At 62.3% G+C, this 15,842-nt stretch overlaps 2 protein-coding genes across 10 annotated transcripts in view; both read right to left on the bottom strand.

Moving 5' to 3' along the window:
- Positions 1 to 67: 67 nt before the first annotated feature.
- On the bottom strand, positions 68 to 10,985 carry RASL10B (RAS like family 10 member B). Of its 3 annotated transcripts, none has more exons than XM_054208302.1 (4): positions 10,179 to 10,985; positions 6,363 to 6,695; positions 3,586 to 3,710; positions 68 to 3,195 (listed from the first exon to the last, which is right to left on the bottom strand). In XM_054208302.1, the coding sequence occupies exons 2-4, from the start codon at positions 6,576 to 6,578 to the stop codon at positions 2,925 to 2,927; spliced, it is 612 nt and encodes a 203-aa protein (XP_054064277.1). In that variant the 5' UTR covers positions 6,579 to 6,695; positions 10,179 to 10,985; the 3' UTR covers positions 68 to 2,924. The 3 variants fall into 3 exon arrangements, with proteins under 3 accessions (XP_054064277.1, XP_054064278.1, XP_054064276.1); XM_054208303.1 differs by lacking the exon at positions 10,179 to 10,985 and adding an exon at positions 8,943 to 9,039; XM_054208301.1 differs by lacking the exons at positions 6,363 to 6,695; positions 10,179 to 10,985 and having other exon boundaries at positions 3,586 to 4,290.
- A 3,586-nt stretch (positions 10,986 to 14,571) lies between these two features.
- Positions 14,572 to 15,842, bottom strand: part of AP2B1 (adaptor related protein complex 2 subunit beta 1) — a 79,301-nt gene continuing 78,030 nt past the window's right edge. For all 7 annotated transcript variants that reach the window (XM_054208280.1, XM_054208284.1, XM_054208281.1 and 4 more), the window contains one exon: positions 14,572 to 15,064. In XM_054208280.1, the coding sequence (XP_054064255.1) occupies positions 14,990 to 15,064 (75 nt within the window). In that variant the 3' untranslated portion in view covers positions 14,572 to 14,989. The remainder of the gene's footprint in view (positions 15,065 to 15,842) is intronic.

Raw genomic sequence — 15,842 nt, 5'->3', positions numbered from 1 at the left:
GGCGGCGAGCGATCCGGCACCACGGGCAAAGAGCAGCGAGGCGGGTACGGAACAAAGAGGGACAGACCTGATTTTTTTTAATTGGATTTCAGAGAAGGGGGTGCAGGGCGTTACAGGCGGTGTAGACACCTCAGGAATCTCCGACAAGAAGTCCAGGGGGGGAAAGGAAAGCCAAGTCCAGGCAACCAGGACGCTCACCGGGGCAGGAGGAGGAGGAGGAGCAGAGGGAAGCATCCTTGCCGGGGCTGGACCGAACCCAGGCATCACCTCCTGCGGCACCACACGCACCGGAGCGGGGGGGACGGAAACCCGGCACTGCCCTGGGGACAGCGGTGGGGACATCCTCAGCCTCTCCCAGGCTCGGAAGCAGGTTGTTTTTAGCAGGACCAGGGCGGCGGCGGGCGAGCGGTAACGCTTCGTACTAAGGGTGCGGGCAAGGCCGCGGCTGCTGCTGTGCTCCCGCCTGCTCTGCCCCCGCCAGCCTGGCCACACACCGGACATCCCTGTCCCATTTTCCCTGCTGGTGCCACCGCCTACCCCCTCCTGGGCTCTGGGGAAAGTAGCTCTTTGTAGCCCTCGTTTTCTCGGGAGCTGGGAAATGCTGTCGAAGCGGCGGGAGTTATTATTACTAATATAACTTTCTCTGTCTATAAAGTACAATAGAATATAACAATTGTATTTATAACCTTTTTTTTTCTTTTTTTTTTTTTTCAAAATACTAAATAGGTGCTATAAAAACCTGTAACTAATTGTGCTATAAACTGCAGGCTACAGGGTTATAACAAACAATGTATTGGCTTAGTCGTTGATATGTGTACGTCGGAGCACTTTATAAATGCTTTATTAGTAGCATTTACCAAGGAATTTCCTTCTCAAACAATTTGGAGGGATAAAGCTAGCCAGAGACCAATAACGTGGGCTTACACGTGTTAATAAATCCTGACGAGGTGAGGTCGGGGTGGGGGGGTGCCGTGTGGCGTGAAGGCGAGGGATGGTGACAAGTGCCACTGCCCTTCCCCGGCCGGGGCTCTCGCAGCCACCTGAGACAGAACCGTGTCCCCCCAGCGCCTTTTTTCCTCCTTTTTTTTTTTTTTTTTTTTTTTTTTCTTTTAGGGGTATGGGGTTTGGGGCCCCAAGTGGCTGCTGGGGGTGGGAAGGGAGGAGTGGGGTGACCCCCCCCCAAGCCCCCGGCGTTGGGGCTGCAGGGCAGCGCACGGCCCCAGCGGCGGGGATGGGGCGGTGAAACGCAGCGTGCCGGAGCCCGGCTGGACCGAGCCTTAATAGAAATTGTCACCCAGAGCAGCACGGTGCTGCCGGCGGATGGAAACCCGGCCGAGGGGGGAGAGATGGGGCTGGCCCCCCTTCGCTTCACAGCCCCGCGCGGCGCTGAACGCCGGCATCCCCTCGTTACACCAGATACCACTGAGATGGTTTGGCCAGAGGATGGACCGGCCTCAGAGCCAGCCTCAGCGGGGGCAAGGGTGGCGTTTCCCCGTGTCTCACACAGCCAAGAAGGAGCAGCCACGGCCCCCTCGGCCTCTCGCTCGCCCGTCGCCGGCACAGCGCCCTGACGCCCTTTGCTAGTGCAGGCTGCGCTTTGCCACCCGCTCCGCAGGACAAGGTGCAGGTGAGCTGCAAGTCTGGTGTAAAAACAAGCTGAAAAATCAAAAAAAAAAAAAAAAAAAAATAGATGGGAGGGCTCACCCTCCTATTCGGGATGTGCAAGAGAGAAAAAAAAAAAAAAAAAAAGCAATGCAACTGGAAATGCAACTCCAGCTCCCTATTGCTTCGGAGGCTGCCTTCGCACCGCCGCCCGCGTGCATGGAGGAGAGCACGGCGTGGGAAAGCCTGGCGCGGGTCGGACCCGCCCGGTGGCACCGCTGGCGGGGGGCGATGGCACAGGGGACACCGCCTGCCCACCCAGGGGGGACGCCGGGGGCTTGGGTGGGAGCTGTGCAAAGCCCGTCGCCCGCTGAGCCCGGGACGCGAGGTAGCGGAGGGGTGACCTGCCCGGCAAGGAGCGCTTCCGAATTTATTTGGTGTTCGACAGGCTGGCGGGGGAGGACAAGCCTTCCTTGGCTGAACGGGGACTCCGAGCCCTGGGGAAGCAGCACCCAGCACCCTGGGGGGGATGTAAGGGGCAGGATGGGGGCTTGATTATTTTTTTTTATTTTTTTTTTCTCCTTTCTTGTTTTCATCCAGAAATTCTGCCTGGAAATCTGACCCAACTGAGCCGAAAGGGAGCCCGTGTAACCTTTGCCGAAGGTTGCTCTGCCCTCCAAGGGGACAAACCCCAGCTCCGCCGGCAGGAAAATGGGACTCCCGGCTCTGCCCGTGCCCCGGGAATGGAGCCACCTCCATCACATCAGGACACCAGCACCCAGGCAATTTTCTTTCGGGGGGCAGGCGATGGCAGGCAGCAGCAAGCGTTGCCCCTGCAATGCCGGGGCAGGAGCCAGCGAGGACAGACCCAACAGCCAACCTCTGGCCACCACCCGAGGTGGCTCCTCCACCCCCCGATGCCACGCAGCGTTTCAGGCACGGCGGACACACAAACCCCCCCCCGGGACTTTGGCCCCGAGCGCCGGAGGCTCAGGGAGGGCTCGGGGGTTTAGCCAAGGTCCTCCCTCACCCCTCGCTACCTGCAGGCAGCGCAGCCGCACACCCGCTCCGACCCACCGATGGCCGTCGCATCACCCTGCCCAGCACCGCCCAAGGTGCAGCGTCCCCAAATGTCACCGCAGGGTGCCAGCGCTGGCGGGGGAGCAAACCCCGAGGTGCCTCCGGCACAGCTCCTGCCGCGGCGTCACCCCCGCAGAGAGCCGTGATGCCGGGGAGCCGTGGTCCCCAGGGATGGGCAGCTGCGGTCCCCGAGGACGGGCACGGCCGTGGCAGGGGGGGATCCATCAGGGCAGGGGGGGGGCTCACATGATGGTGCATCGGTTCCTGCGCAGGGCGCCCTGGAAGCGGATGGTGGTGTGGACGTGCTTGCAGCGGGCGCAGCCCACGCTCTTCAGGAGCTCGCTGAAGAGCAGCAGGATGTGCCAGTTGTACTTGGCCGAGCACTCGATGTAGCCACACTTCCACGTCTTCTTCACCAGGTTGGAGACGTTCCAGCGCGGGATCACCCGGCCCCGCTGCAGGTCCCGCTTGTTGCCCACGATGATGATGGGCGTCTCCGAAGTGCCGATGACCCTGGGGAGGACGGGAGGTGAAGGAGGAGAGAAGGGGACGGGGCACAGCGCGATGATGGACCTCCACAACCCATCCCAAACTGGCCCTTGGCTTTGGCTTGCCAAGAGGGACGTGCCTCCTCTTGGCCTGTCCCCTTGTCCCTCTTTGTGGCCAGCCCAGTTGCTTCCCCAGGGATGGCTGCCCTCGCCCACAGGGAATATCTGCCTGGGGTCCTGCTCCTTCTCCTGCCCTTGGGTCCAGTTTTGCTTTTGCTTTCGGGCTCCCAGCCCTGCAAAGGGGTTTCCCCCCCATCTCTAATATCTCAGCTCTGATGCCAAGAGCAGGGGAGCACTGGGGCGAGCTGTACCGCCCCGCTGGGAGCCCCACGGGATGCAGCAAAGGGGTCCCTACCTCGTTTCCAGGATCTGCTGGCGGATGGTTTTGATGTACTCGAAGCTGTCAAAGCAACAGATGTCATAGACCAGGATGTAGGCATGGACGCTCCGGAGCCCCCTGCAACATACGTCCGCCCACTCCTGCAAGGTGCAGAGAGGGATCAATCCCGGCTCAGCCGCGACGCCGTGCCCGGGGGATGCCCCGCGCTGATTCGGGGCCGGGCACGCCGAGGATGCTGCTACGCCGGCGGGTAGCAAGGGGTCTGCAGGCTCTCCAGCCCTGACGCCCAGCGCCCAGCTCACCTCTGCTCTGCCCCAACCCACCCCTGCGACGGCTCTGAGTGCCCCCTGCAGCCCTTCAGCCATCCCCCTCCTGTCTCCGGAGATCCCTTATCCCCCTCGTTAATCCAGAGGAGAGATAACGGGATTTGTCAGCCCCAGTTTCTCTCTTGAGGGAGGATTACAGCCTGCCTAATACACAGCAGCCCAGGGGAGAGCTGGGAACGGGGCTGAATGCAACCCCCTGCCCTGCATGTAAAAGCTTCAGCCTCCAGAGCTGCTAATTAGGTGTGTTAATTAGTGACGCGCCCTGGTTTTTGGGCAGGGCGGGTGAGGAGGATGCTGAGGGTTGAGCGGGACTCAGCCCGGCCCTGGCTCCATGGGTCTGGGGGTGATGGACCAGCAGCTCCACGGGTCAGAGGGGGAAGGTGACGGCAGGGCTCTTCGGAGGGGACACGGGGACGGGAGAGGAGCAGTGGCTGCTCGGGAGGGGGGTCTGCGAGAGTGAGATCGGGAGGGTTCACCTGTCGGGGGTGGCCTCTCCACAGCCAAAATTTGGAGCTGTAAGAAATACATGCGGTTAGGAAAGCTTTGGGTTTCCAGGAATGACAGGGTTGGGTTGTTTTTTTCCCCCCCGTGCTATAGGAGTGCGAATCTGCCCCGCTTCCAGCCACTTCCCCAGCCCAGCCCAGCAGGGCTACGGAGGCCGCAGTGACACCGGGGAATGGCAGCCCACCCAAACCCTCCCGAGTGCCACCGGAGAGGAGACGGATGCACCCAGGAGGAAAGGCACCACTTCTCCCCGAGCAAACCTCTTCAGCGCCGTCAGCCACCCCTTCCTGAGTTTATCATCGGAATGGGGGAAAACGGGAAGACCTAGGACCCAAGGAAACTGGGAGAAGGAAAGTTTTGGGGTGCGGGCTGGTCTCCATTGCAGACCACGGCGCGGGAAGGAGCTGGGAGCGAGCGGCATGACACAGCCCCTCGCCCATCCACGGAGGGGAGGGACGGTGTGCTGCTCCTCCGTGTCGGAGCTGCAGGCGGATGGAGCAGCAGCGTCTCGGGTTACTCTGAGTCCTGATACACCTGGAGATCAATAAATTGCTGCTATTTCACCATGCTGGGGTGCAGCTTGCTCCGGCGCCATGATGTCGGGACGGTTTTCCCTGCACGGTGCAGGTTTCCCGGGATGCTCGGGGCTGGAGGAAGGTCACAGTGCGCATCATGCCTGGTCCTGTGCAGGAGCGGGACATCAGGGACCCACCGGCCTCTGCTGCTCCCCCAGGACATCGCTCCAAGGATGCTGCTCCCGGGCATGGAGCAAAGACCAGCAATGCTTCCCAGCGGACGGAGCCGTATCCCCCACCACGGTCCTCTCCTTTCCCCCTGGAGCCATCCCTCTGTCCATCCCCTCTTCCCTGGAAACCTCCATCCGTTCCCACCGGCCGCCTCCTCCTGAGCGCGGCGAGGCGGGGAGCTAATCGAGTGTGTTAGCGTCGGCTGCCGTGTCAATAAATTACCCTTTGCTATTTCGGGCTGCCTCTCGCACTGACCTTTCGTTCTCTGCACACGCCGATTAATTTTTAAACCTCTTCCTCACCCCCGGAGCGCTCACTTCGCCTCCTGCCCGACGGCGCAGGGGACGCCTGGAGCACTACAAGGCCCCTGTAACCCTGTCCCTGTCGGGCACGGGAGTCATATAATTATATTGATTAAAAATGTAAGAGAGTCCAGCCCGAGGGAGGTGATGCCGCTGGTGGCATTTTCCTCCTGTGGCCACAGCTGGGCACCTCCGGCTCCTTTCCCCGCAGGGGTGACACAACTTGTGCCCCTGGGATGGAGCCACGGCACAAGCTTAAAATCCTCTTTTTCCCCATTAAAACCCCCCGAAGCAGCCGGCACCGATGGCAAGACTTTCCAACCCCACGCTGCCTTTTGGGGCTGTTTTGGAAGCACCAGAGAGTGCTGCGGGGTGCGGAGCCGGTGGGCTCAGGGCTCCAGGGACAAACCCAGGTGACGCCGGGGGAATAACGGCCACCCGGGGAGGGGACGAGCAGCCCCGCTCCGCCTGGCTTGGGCAGTGGGTGCGTCGGGGTCTGCCTCTCTAGAAACCCCTGTTTTTCACCCGAATGCTTTGGCCGTGCTCCCCCAGCCCTTCGCTGGCCCCGGCTCTGGCAGCGATGGAACCAGATCCCAGTGCTCCGGGATCCACCGCCCAGCTGGAGGGGGAGATCCGGCATCACCGGAGCCGCGGTCCTCAGAGTGGGACACCGTCCCTGCCGTGTTTGGCATCATTTTAGGTGAAAAAGCTTTAAAAAATACTGTATCCTGGGCCCGCTCAGCCGGTACCGTGAGGATGCGATCCCTCGCCCAGCTTTTAGCAAGCGAAGCCCAACATGGAATGAGAAGCATCCTGGGAAGAGGAGGAACTGGGACCCCGCAGGGTTATACAGCGAAACTGCCGTCACTGGAGACCCCCCCAAACGCGGGGGTCCCATCCCACCGAGCCCCTACCTGCAGGGTGTTGACGGGGAAGGCGGTGATGGGGGGAAAGTCCATGATCTGCAGGTCGTGGACGTGGCCGTTCATGACGACGGCGGGCAGGTAGACGCGGCGGGCCGTGGTGGGCACGCAGACCTCGCTGAACTCGTTGTAGAGGAACTGCCGGACTATGGCGCTCTTGCCCACGCCCTGGGCTCCCAGCACGGCGATCTTGACCGTTGCCACCATGCCGTCGCACGCCGGCCGCTGCCCTGCTGCTGCCCCCGCGGCGCCGAGGCTGCATATTCCCGTGCAGGGGGCCTCAGCCCCATTCAGGATGCATTTCCCCTCCGGGACAGCCCGTCACTGCAAGGCCGAGGAAAAGCCGGTCAGATTCCGGAGACACCCTGGCAGACCCCACTATCGCTTCAGGCAATATTTTTCCAAGCGGGAGCCCATGGGAAAAAAGTTATGTTCGTCCGCGGGGAGGAGGAGCATCCCCCAGGGCTGGGAGACGTCCCCAGTGGGGACCTCGGCACTGCGAGACCCCAGGGTCCCCCTCGGAGGCTCCCACCCTGCAGAGCCAAGGATTTGGGCAAACTTCATCCCAGGAAGGTTCTCACGGGCACGTTCAGCCCTTTTGGTACCAGAGCAAGGAAACCTCCGGGAAAGGGACTGTCTGCAGCTCCGGGTTTGCCCAGCCCCGGGCTGTGCTGGGGACTTGTCCCATAGCACCCACAGGGACTGTCACCGGCTGCTCCATCCCGGTGCTGCCCCAAGCCAGGGAATCCATCTTCCCTCCACTTGGACAGCCAGAATTGCCTTTTCCGGGGAGGGCGGGGGGATTGCTCTGCGCCTGTGAGCGACAGCTTTAATGTTTAATTTCAGGCTTTGAACGGTTTGGCAATTAACTTGATGGAGGCTAATTTCCGAGCCAGCTGATGGGGTGAGCCCACAAGCCGCTGGCACACGTGGTGAAGCCAGAGGGGCCCCGGGGCAGGGCCGTGTGTGTGGAGGGGACACGGGGTGATAATCCGTGCACGAGGAAACGGGAGCCGAGTCTGAGGAGCCCAAACACCCCCTGGCACTGGGGTCCTGCCTGGGTGCTGCGATGGAAACAGCCAAGGGCGACAGGCAGAGTCCCACTTCTGCTCAATCCCATTGCTGGGAATTGGCTCGTGCGTTATCCCAAAGTGTGGATGCTTTTACCAGTTTGTGATGCTCTGGCCTGTTTTCCCTGACAATCATCCCCAAAGCACAGGGCAGCGCTCCCCGAGCTGGCAGGAAGCGGCAGGTTCGAACCACCCCGTCCTGCCTGCTTTAAGGGGGTTTATTCGCCCCGAGGAGAGCTCGGCCATGGAGGTCCCTGCTGCTGGGTGCTGGGGGGGGCCAGGCTTCCCACGGTCTCCCGGCCTGGGCCGTGGCTTACGCCATCCTCACCATCCTCATCCTCCTCACACCGGGGCAGGGGGCCTTCAGCAGGGCCTGATCCATCCCCGAGGGCAGCAGGGCAGGTTTGTGCCCAGGGCTGGGGGACACGGGAGCGTCCCCAGGGGTGCTGACTGCCCTTGGGGACCCGCTCGCTCCAGCCCCGGCAGCAGGAGCATTTCTGTGCCACATGCAGGGAAACGGGGGGGGGTGCAGGAGCCCCCGCACCCAGCCCTGCCAGGGCCTTTCTCCTCCAGCAGCCAGCACTGTCATCCCGAGTCCCAGGGGCCACGCTGCTGCAGGGACAACCCTGTCCCCACAAACCCTTCCTCCTCACGGCAGCAACCCCAGCTCCCCTGCGGGGATGGAGCGACGCAGCCGGAGACCCGGCACCTGCGGGGCTGCCCTGAACTGCAGAGCGGGCTGGGCCCTGCCGTGTCACCCCCAAAACCCTGTCCCCCTCCGAGCTGGCACGCAGGTACCACGCCTGGGGAAAGCTGGCTCACGGGCCCCACAAAGCGGGCTTCCCCCCCCCAGAGCATCAGAGGCCAACGTGACGGCTCCCGGCCCCACGAGCACCTCACGCCAGCGTGCCACCGTGGGAAACTGAGGCGCAGAGCGGGGTCGCAGCCAGGGTGGCCCCAGGGTGGGGTGGCGAGCGGGGAGCAGCCCGGGGGGGGGGTCAGGCGCTCAGCACAAGGCCGAGCTCGGCGGGTCGCAGGGCCGGGCGGAGGCTCACGGGCCGCTCCCGGGGAGGAGGGTGCCCCGGCCCCCGCCGCGACCTTGGCCACCCCGCCGCCACCCGCACTCGCCACCCCGCGGGCAGCCGGAGGAGCGAGCCCTGACCCCCGCGGCAGCATCGCGCACCCCCCCATCCCGCATCCCGCATCCCGCATCCCGCATCCCGCCCCGACCCTCCCGGGGGGATGCTCTCGCCGCGGCGGGCAGCGCAGCATCCCCGGCCCGCGGGGGGTGCCGGGGCTGGGGGAGGTCGGGGGGTGCCGGGTGGGGGGACACACGCACCCCTCAGGCCGGCTTGGGGGAAGCGGGGAGCACCGGCGCTCAACTTTCGCCGGGGACCCCCCCCAGCCCCGCTACCCCGGTCCCCCGCCGGCCCTGCCCGGCGGCAACTTTGCCCCCCCGGTTTCCCCCCGCTCCCGCAGCTCCCCGGCGGGGGATCCCTACCTTGCAGCGGCGGCCCGGGCCGGCGGCGCCCCGGCAGGCGGCGGAGCCATGCGGCGAGCCCGGTGCGGGGCGGGCGGCCCCGCTGCAGAGCCCCGGCCCGGCCCGGCCCGGCCCCCGCCCGGCGCGGCGCTACCGAGGGGCCGGGGGGCGGCGGGGGGCGCCGGGCGGGGGGCGGCGGCCGGCGCTGGGTGGCAAAGCCCGGCCGGGGCACGGGGAGGGGGACAGGAGGCGGCCGGGGAGGGAGGCAGGCAGGCGGTGCTCAGGCGGGGAGGAAGGCAGCGCCCCGGGGAGGGGGAGGATGGAGGCAGCGCCCGGGGAGGGATGCAGGGAATGCCCGGGCGGGGAGGCAGGCAGTGCCTGGGGAGGGAGGCAGGCACTGCTCGGGCAGGGATGCGGGCAGGGATGCCCGGGAATGATGCAGGCAGTGCCAGGGGAGGGAAGGAGGCGCTGCCCAGGCGGGGATGCAGGAGGTGCCCGGGGAAAGATGCAGGGGATGGCTGGGGAGAGATGCAGGCAGTGCCCGGGGAGGGAAGGAGGCTCTGCCCAGGCGGGGGTGCAGGGAATGCCCGAGGAGGGATGCAGGGAATGCTCGAGGAGGGATGCAGGCAGTGCCCGGGGAGAGATGCAGGGAATGCTCGAGGAGGGATGCAGGCAGTGCCCGGGGAGCGATGCAGGGAATGCCCGAGGAAGGATGCAGGCAGTGGCCGAGCAGGGATGCAGGGGATGCCTGGGGAAGGACGCAGGCAGTGCCCAGGCAGGGAAAGAAGCAGCGCCTGGGAAAGGAGGCAGGGAATGCCAAGACCGAGTAGCAGGAAGCCAGGAGAGACCCCGGCTTTTCCCGGGGCTCTGGGGAGGTGCTGATGGGAAAAGATCCTCCCTGCAGTGTGCTGGGTGCAACACCGTCACCCCTTCCCTCCCCGGCGCCCAGCAGCATCTGTACACTCATGCCCACCCTGTGGGAGCCCCCTGGGGCCAGACCCATTTGGGGGAGCAGGGTAGGACCCCCCCAGAGACACATTCCCTCCTCCGACACTGCTGCTCGGTGTGCTCTTGGGCACATCCCTTCACCCCCTCGCTGTGTGAGCCCCTGGCCCAGCTGGCAGGGCTGGGGGTTTCTCTGTGCCCGCTGTCACCGGGGGATGCTCGCAGTTCGGGGTGGTGCCAGGCCCCACCGAGGAAGGGACGTGTCTGTTGCAGCACCTGTGGTTTTTGGGACACCCCACACCGAGCATTTACCTGCGTGCTGGATGGCGAGGAAGATACCGGTCGCACCTCCAGGGAGCGTGGTCCAGGCCCCCGTGACACGCTGCTGATGGACTCCCTGTGCCTCTCTGCTCCTCGAAGCAGACCCCGAACCCCGCTCCAGCTCACCGTGACACCAGCGAGCACCGAGGTGTCCCCGTGGGGCTGGCGGTGATCATAAAGGCTTTGCTGAGCCCAAACACTGGCCACAGCATGGCTGGGCTCCCCGCAGCCTCGTCGGCACCTTTGGCTGGGAAAAGCAGCGTCTCCGGCGGCTCCTCTCCGGGGTGAGGAGGGGGGTACAAATGGAAACACGTTGCCATATCCTTCCTGGGGGGAAAACGGGATGGCAGACAAGCCCCACAGCTCCTGGGGGAGCGAAATGCGGGACAGCCTTTGTGCCACTGCCCCAAGGCTGGGGCTGAGATCAGCACCTGGCGAAGGGAGTCGGAGCCCCTTTTCCATCTCACGCTACACCCAGGCTGTCAGAGATTTGGGACTTATTTTCCCGCAGAGCTGCCTGATGCTCGCAGCTAGGGAAATATTTAGGTGTCCCCGGGGGTTATCACCAGCCCCAGACGCTGCTCCCCTTCCCCCCATCGCCATAAAGCAGCCCCGAGCCCTGAAATCTTTCTGGGAGAGGGCAGGGATCGCGGCTGCACATGAACTCGCCTGCACAATTCAGGCTCCAGCCTCGGGGCTATTTTTAGCATTTCCCTCCGAGATGCTCTTCGCTTGCAGTTTTATTTGTGAAATTTAATATACGAGGGAGGGGGGAGGGGAGCGGGGCTGGATCCTGGCACGTTCCCACTGGCTGGGAGGCTTATCCCAGCCTCAGCGACAGGCGACTGACACGAACCGAAAATCATCCGTCAAAGAGCGCCCGTGTCCTGGCATGCGGGCGGCAGCGGGGCGCAGGCAGAGCTGACGGCTCGGGGGGCCGCGGTCCGCCCCCACCTCCACCACAGCCTCCAAAATCCTTGGGCGAGTCCCTGCCTCTCCCCGTGCTGCGTCGTGGGCTCGGGGACCCGCTGCCACCCGTTGCTGGCCCTTAGCGCACACGCTGGCGTGGAGCAGGATGCGTGCGAGGCCGGCAGGAGCAGCGGGGATTTTGGGGAGCCCACCCAGCACCCCGGGGCTGCCCCATCTCCAGCCAGGGCAGCAAGGAGCAGCCCAGGGGGTCCCTGCCCACAGCGTGGGTGTCGGGAAGGAGGAAGGCTGTGGGGACCATCCACCCTCGTGGCAGCTCCCACCCCCGGGAGCATCACCTGTGTCCCCCGAGCTCCCGGCACTAGAGGCCAACGATGCTAATGAAGCAAACCCAGTTTGTAAGGTACAGCATGGCCTGGGGTTGGCGTGTCCCCGTTTACGGGGCACCAGTGTGCTGCAAATCCAGAGCAGCAGGAAAGACCAACTTCTCCCCAAGGAGCCCCTGGCAGAATGGGGAGGGAGAAACCTTTCCCTTTGCCATGGGATAGGAAAAGGACAGCGTCTGACACGGCCGAGCCCTGAGCATCCTGCAGCAGCTTTTGCTCCTGCTGGGACAAATGCTGCCCCAGGCTCAGCCCCAGCACCACGGCAGGAGCAGACCCACCACGGGAACGACCATCCCATCCCATCCCATCCCATCCCATCCGGGATGCATGAAGGGACAAAACAGCAGCATCAGTGACCCCAAACCAGCCTGTCACCACTGCTACTAGACACACACCCCAGCTTCTAGCACAAGAACATCCCTGCGCAGGGCACCGCAGGCTGCTGTGGGACCTGCCACCTCAGGTCCTCAGAGGGTGGAAGTTTCCTAATCTCCACGTGCCACCAAGCCAAGGCTGGGCAGGGGCACGGGAAGGAGTTGCTCCGCTGGAGATCATCACCTCCCAAACCTGCTGCTGGTGTTGTCGCGTTTCTGGCCACTTTGAGGGCTGAGTTTGGGGCTGCCCCAGCTCGGCTCTGGCCTGCCACCGAGGTTTTGCAGCCCAGCCCATCCCGCCCAAGACAGGACCAGCCAGGGCAAAGCCCTCTGGAAGATCCCAGCACTGGTCCAGGGCAACGTGAACGCATCACTGACTCACACCATTTTATCGTTTCCTCGCAGGGAAAGCAGGTCGTGTCCCACAAAGCCCACCTGGGGCCCAGAAAGGGCTAAACGGGTACATCCACCTTCCTCCCGCTACTCATCAGCAGCTGTCCGTGCCGAGGTGGTGGTGCCCCGGGCAAGCCAGGGGCCTTTTCCCGCTGCCCTTTGAGATGAGAATGGAGCGGCAGGCGGAGACAGAGGACCGAGGATGCTTGCCACCTCTTCACTGTGCAAGCCCCCTATTTTGGGGAGGGTCTCTGCTGTAGAAAAGTGGCTGGCGAAAAGGGGATAAAAAGCTCCCTGCGAGCAAACTGCCTCCTTCCCACCAAATCCAGGCCTTCAGCCTTGCTTGCTCCCGGGGGACGAGGCTAAAAGCCGGGGAATCGGATCCTCTCCCCAGCCCCACAGAGCCACACGCAGCCAGAGCGTGGTGGAAATGCATTTATTGACACGGACGGCAGGTAAAGCCTGAAGAGCAACACAACTACGCGGCCAACACTCGAAGGAGCGGCGCGGCGGGAGAGGAGGGGGAAAGGCCAGCGAGCGAGGCCAGGCTCTGCCCTGCAGCGCAGAGACACCCACGTGCCCAAAGAGCTGGGAAGAAATTTGGTAAGAGAAGGGGGTGCTCAGCATCCCACCCCCCCCCGCCGCCTCGCATCGAAGCCACACCAGCTGTTTAGCAGAGAAGGGCTGATGTTTATTCCTGACCCTCTACCACCTCCTCCCTGCCCCGACACAGCATTGCACTCAGCGCCGCTGGTGCTTCCTTAATTGCTCTCGTAATGATTTTTGCAGTGCCCCCCCCAGCGCTTGGAGCAAATCACCTCCCAGCACACATTGGCAGGGCTCAAGGGCTGGATTGCTCCAGCTCTGCCCCCCTTTTTCCCCAGCCAGGGGAAAGGGGGTTCCTACACAGGGGACCCCACCTTCCTCGGGGTCCCGCAGCTCCCTGGCAGGCCCTGCTGGAGCCTCTTCCAGGGCATTGTGACCTTTTCCCAGCACGGGCTTCTGGGTTGCAGACAGCGCCAAAGCCCTGATGAACCACCTCCCACCGTAAAACATTTATTGACTTTGAATGTGGCATCTAAAAGGACAACATGGGGGTTGCTAGGCGTAAGAGCTTTGCTCGCTGGGGAGGAGATGGCGTCAAAGCATGCTTGGGAGGGCAAAGCCGCTCTGGTTAGCGGCTTGGGTGAAGCAGGACAAGCTATGGATGGAGCAAGGACATGCAAGAGGCTTTGCTTTCACTGCTGTCGCTGCAGCACTTAGTGGTTGCAATGTGGCGAGTCCACAGCCGTGGACTGGAAAGGGAAGCAGTCCTGGCCCTAAGGACAGGTCGGAAAAGCGGGGCCGGGCCATGGGGCGAGAGCAGGAACGCGACTGGCCCTTGTTACCGAGTGCCTCTGGGCACACAGAGCCAAGCTGCAAATGGCAGAAACGCTTCCGCAGTCTGCTCGGCGCTCAGCCCAGCCGGGACCCGAAGCCCCCCCCAGGCAGGCAGGGTGCAAACACCGCCAAGCCCAAACCATCTCCCATCACAGCCCAGCCCGGGTTTTGGGGGACAGCATGGGAACAGGGAGAGACGCTCCGCTCCCCGCAGCACCCCGGGACACTGCCAGCAGCGGCCCCTCGCCGTAGGGGCAGGGCTCATGCCTGCAGCCCCGGCGGGGAAGCGGCACTGTCCCGTCGGGATTTACCACTGCGAGCCTCGGGGATTGCTGGGGTTAGCGCAGCGCTGGGTGAAGGTGGCACAGCTCAGGGGATGGCCGAGAAGGCAGTTTGGCCGTAGCAGGCACAGAAAGAACAAGAAGAAGCAGCGCTGCGGGTGGGTGAGGATGCAGAGACCATACCTGGAGCTCTGGGAAGAGCCTTTGGCTCTAAGAGCGGGCTTGTTTCCTTCATTTTCATCCACCGTTGTCCCATTATCAATCTAGGTCTGCAGCTCCTCCCCACACAAAAGCAGCCTTGCTTCTCAAATCAGCAGCTAATGAGCCAGGGAGATGGTTGGAGTGAAAACACGCCATCAAAAGCAGAGCTGAGTCTGCCAGCACAAGTGTAATAAAAAACCCCTCTTTAGGGCTCCATCCGCCTCCACGGACCGAACTGATGGCTCTGTTCCTAGTTCCCCGAGGCTGCGCTCACCCTGCTAGAGCCCGACGTCCCTGCAGGGCTCCCAATACTTCCTTGGAATCGCCTTCCCTTTAAGCCAATTACAATAGAAAAACTCAAAAAAAATGTATAAAAATATAAAATAAAGTGCAGTGTTATGTTTTCGACACTTTTGCCTTGTTTTAATGAGCCGACGTGTGGTTTTTGCTTGTTGTTTTTTTTTTTGGTTTTTTTTTTTTTTTTCTTTCCAATGAGCGGTATTTTACAAAATCGTTACTACGCCTAAAGCCATTTAGAAAACACTGAACATTGGCACAAAATGGAGAAGCCCACAAGAACGGACAACGAGTGAGGGGCGAGGGGGACGGGGGAGTAGTCGAAGCAGTGGTTACAAACTCCATGGACGCTAAAAATATCAAAGGGGTTTGTTCCCTATCATCATTAGCACGTGGATACTAATTGCTACCTTGTTTAATCAGTGCCTTTGACTGAAATCCTACACATGAAATACAGCTGCTTCCAGTTAAGAGTGCTTTTCCCCGTGCCAGTGGCGAAGGAGGATCCGGGGACCCCTTTCTCCCTCCTCCTTCCGCAGGGTGAGGCACAGGCTGATCTCCCGTTAGTTTTTCAAGATGGCATCGTAGGCCTGGTAGATGTACTGGGACACTTCGGGAGCTCGGCATTTCAGGGAGAGCTGCGGAGAGGAGAGGAGAGGTTAGCGGTGGTGCCAAGGAAGGCGGGAGCTTTCTCCCATCTCCGCGAAGGCAACTGGAAGCGTCTGACCTACAGCACGGGCTGGACAGGTCGTGGATGTGGCTGACGACAGTCACACAGAGTACTTCTCCTGGGTGGCGCTTTCGTTGTCACCAACACCGAACTGCCTTTTCAGAGCTTGCCACAAGCAGGAGGAGGTATTAAAAAAAAAAAAAAAAAAAAGCAAACTCCCACCATGGAGTTCCCAAATTCCTCAACAAATGTAGGTGCCTCTGCAGGCATGAAGGAAGGGGACGTTGCCCCAGACCCTGAGACAGGGACATATTGTAAATCACAGCACAAAGCCTGGGGGCTTCTAATGATTTGCTGCTCGGTCCTGATGGACACAAACTCGGCTGTTACTCCCTTCTAAAGCAAGGATCAGGCTGAGCCCAGCCTCACGGCATCAATCCTTGTGCAAACATTTTAAGTCACCTCCCAACGCTCACTTTCACCCCGCAGGTCCCCAGCCCATGGACTTCTCTTAAAACTCCGGGAACGGCTTCCAACAGGAGATAAATCCTCTAAATAAAATCCCGATAAATCGGGATGCTCAGGCACACAGGTCCTCAGAAGGGGAGCAAAGGGAACAGCTCTACAGGCGCACGATGCAGGACAGACCGCACCTTCCCACCAGCCACGGGCTGACGCCAGCACAAGGCCAAAGAGGCTCCGACATCCAGACAGCCGGTCTCCGCCGCAGGAACGCGGCAGGGCAT

Source organism: Rissa tridactyla, chromosome 7 (genome assembly GCF_028500815.1).
Source record: "Rissa tridactyla isolate bRisTri1 chromosome 7, bRisTri1.patW.cur.20221130, whole genome shotgun sequence".
NCBI classification, from domain to species: domain Eukaryota; kingdom Metazoa; phylum Chordata; class Aves; order Charadriiformes; family Laridae; genus Rissa; species Rissa tridactyla.
The sequence above is the reverse complement of the archived record's forward strand: the minus strand, read 5'-3'. Positions and strand labels throughout refer to the sequence as shown.

Bases quoted from the DNA above. Each gene is read 5' to 3' on its own strand.
- RASL10B (XM_054208301.1), bottom strand. From the start codon at position 3,935: ATGGCTGAAGGGCTGCAGGGGGCACTCAGAGCCGTCGCAGGGGTGGGT. The intron at 3,196-3,585 runs GTAGGGACCCCT...CGTCCTCCCCAG, and splicing joins CAGCAGATCCTGGAAACGAG to GGTCATCGGCACTTCGGAGA.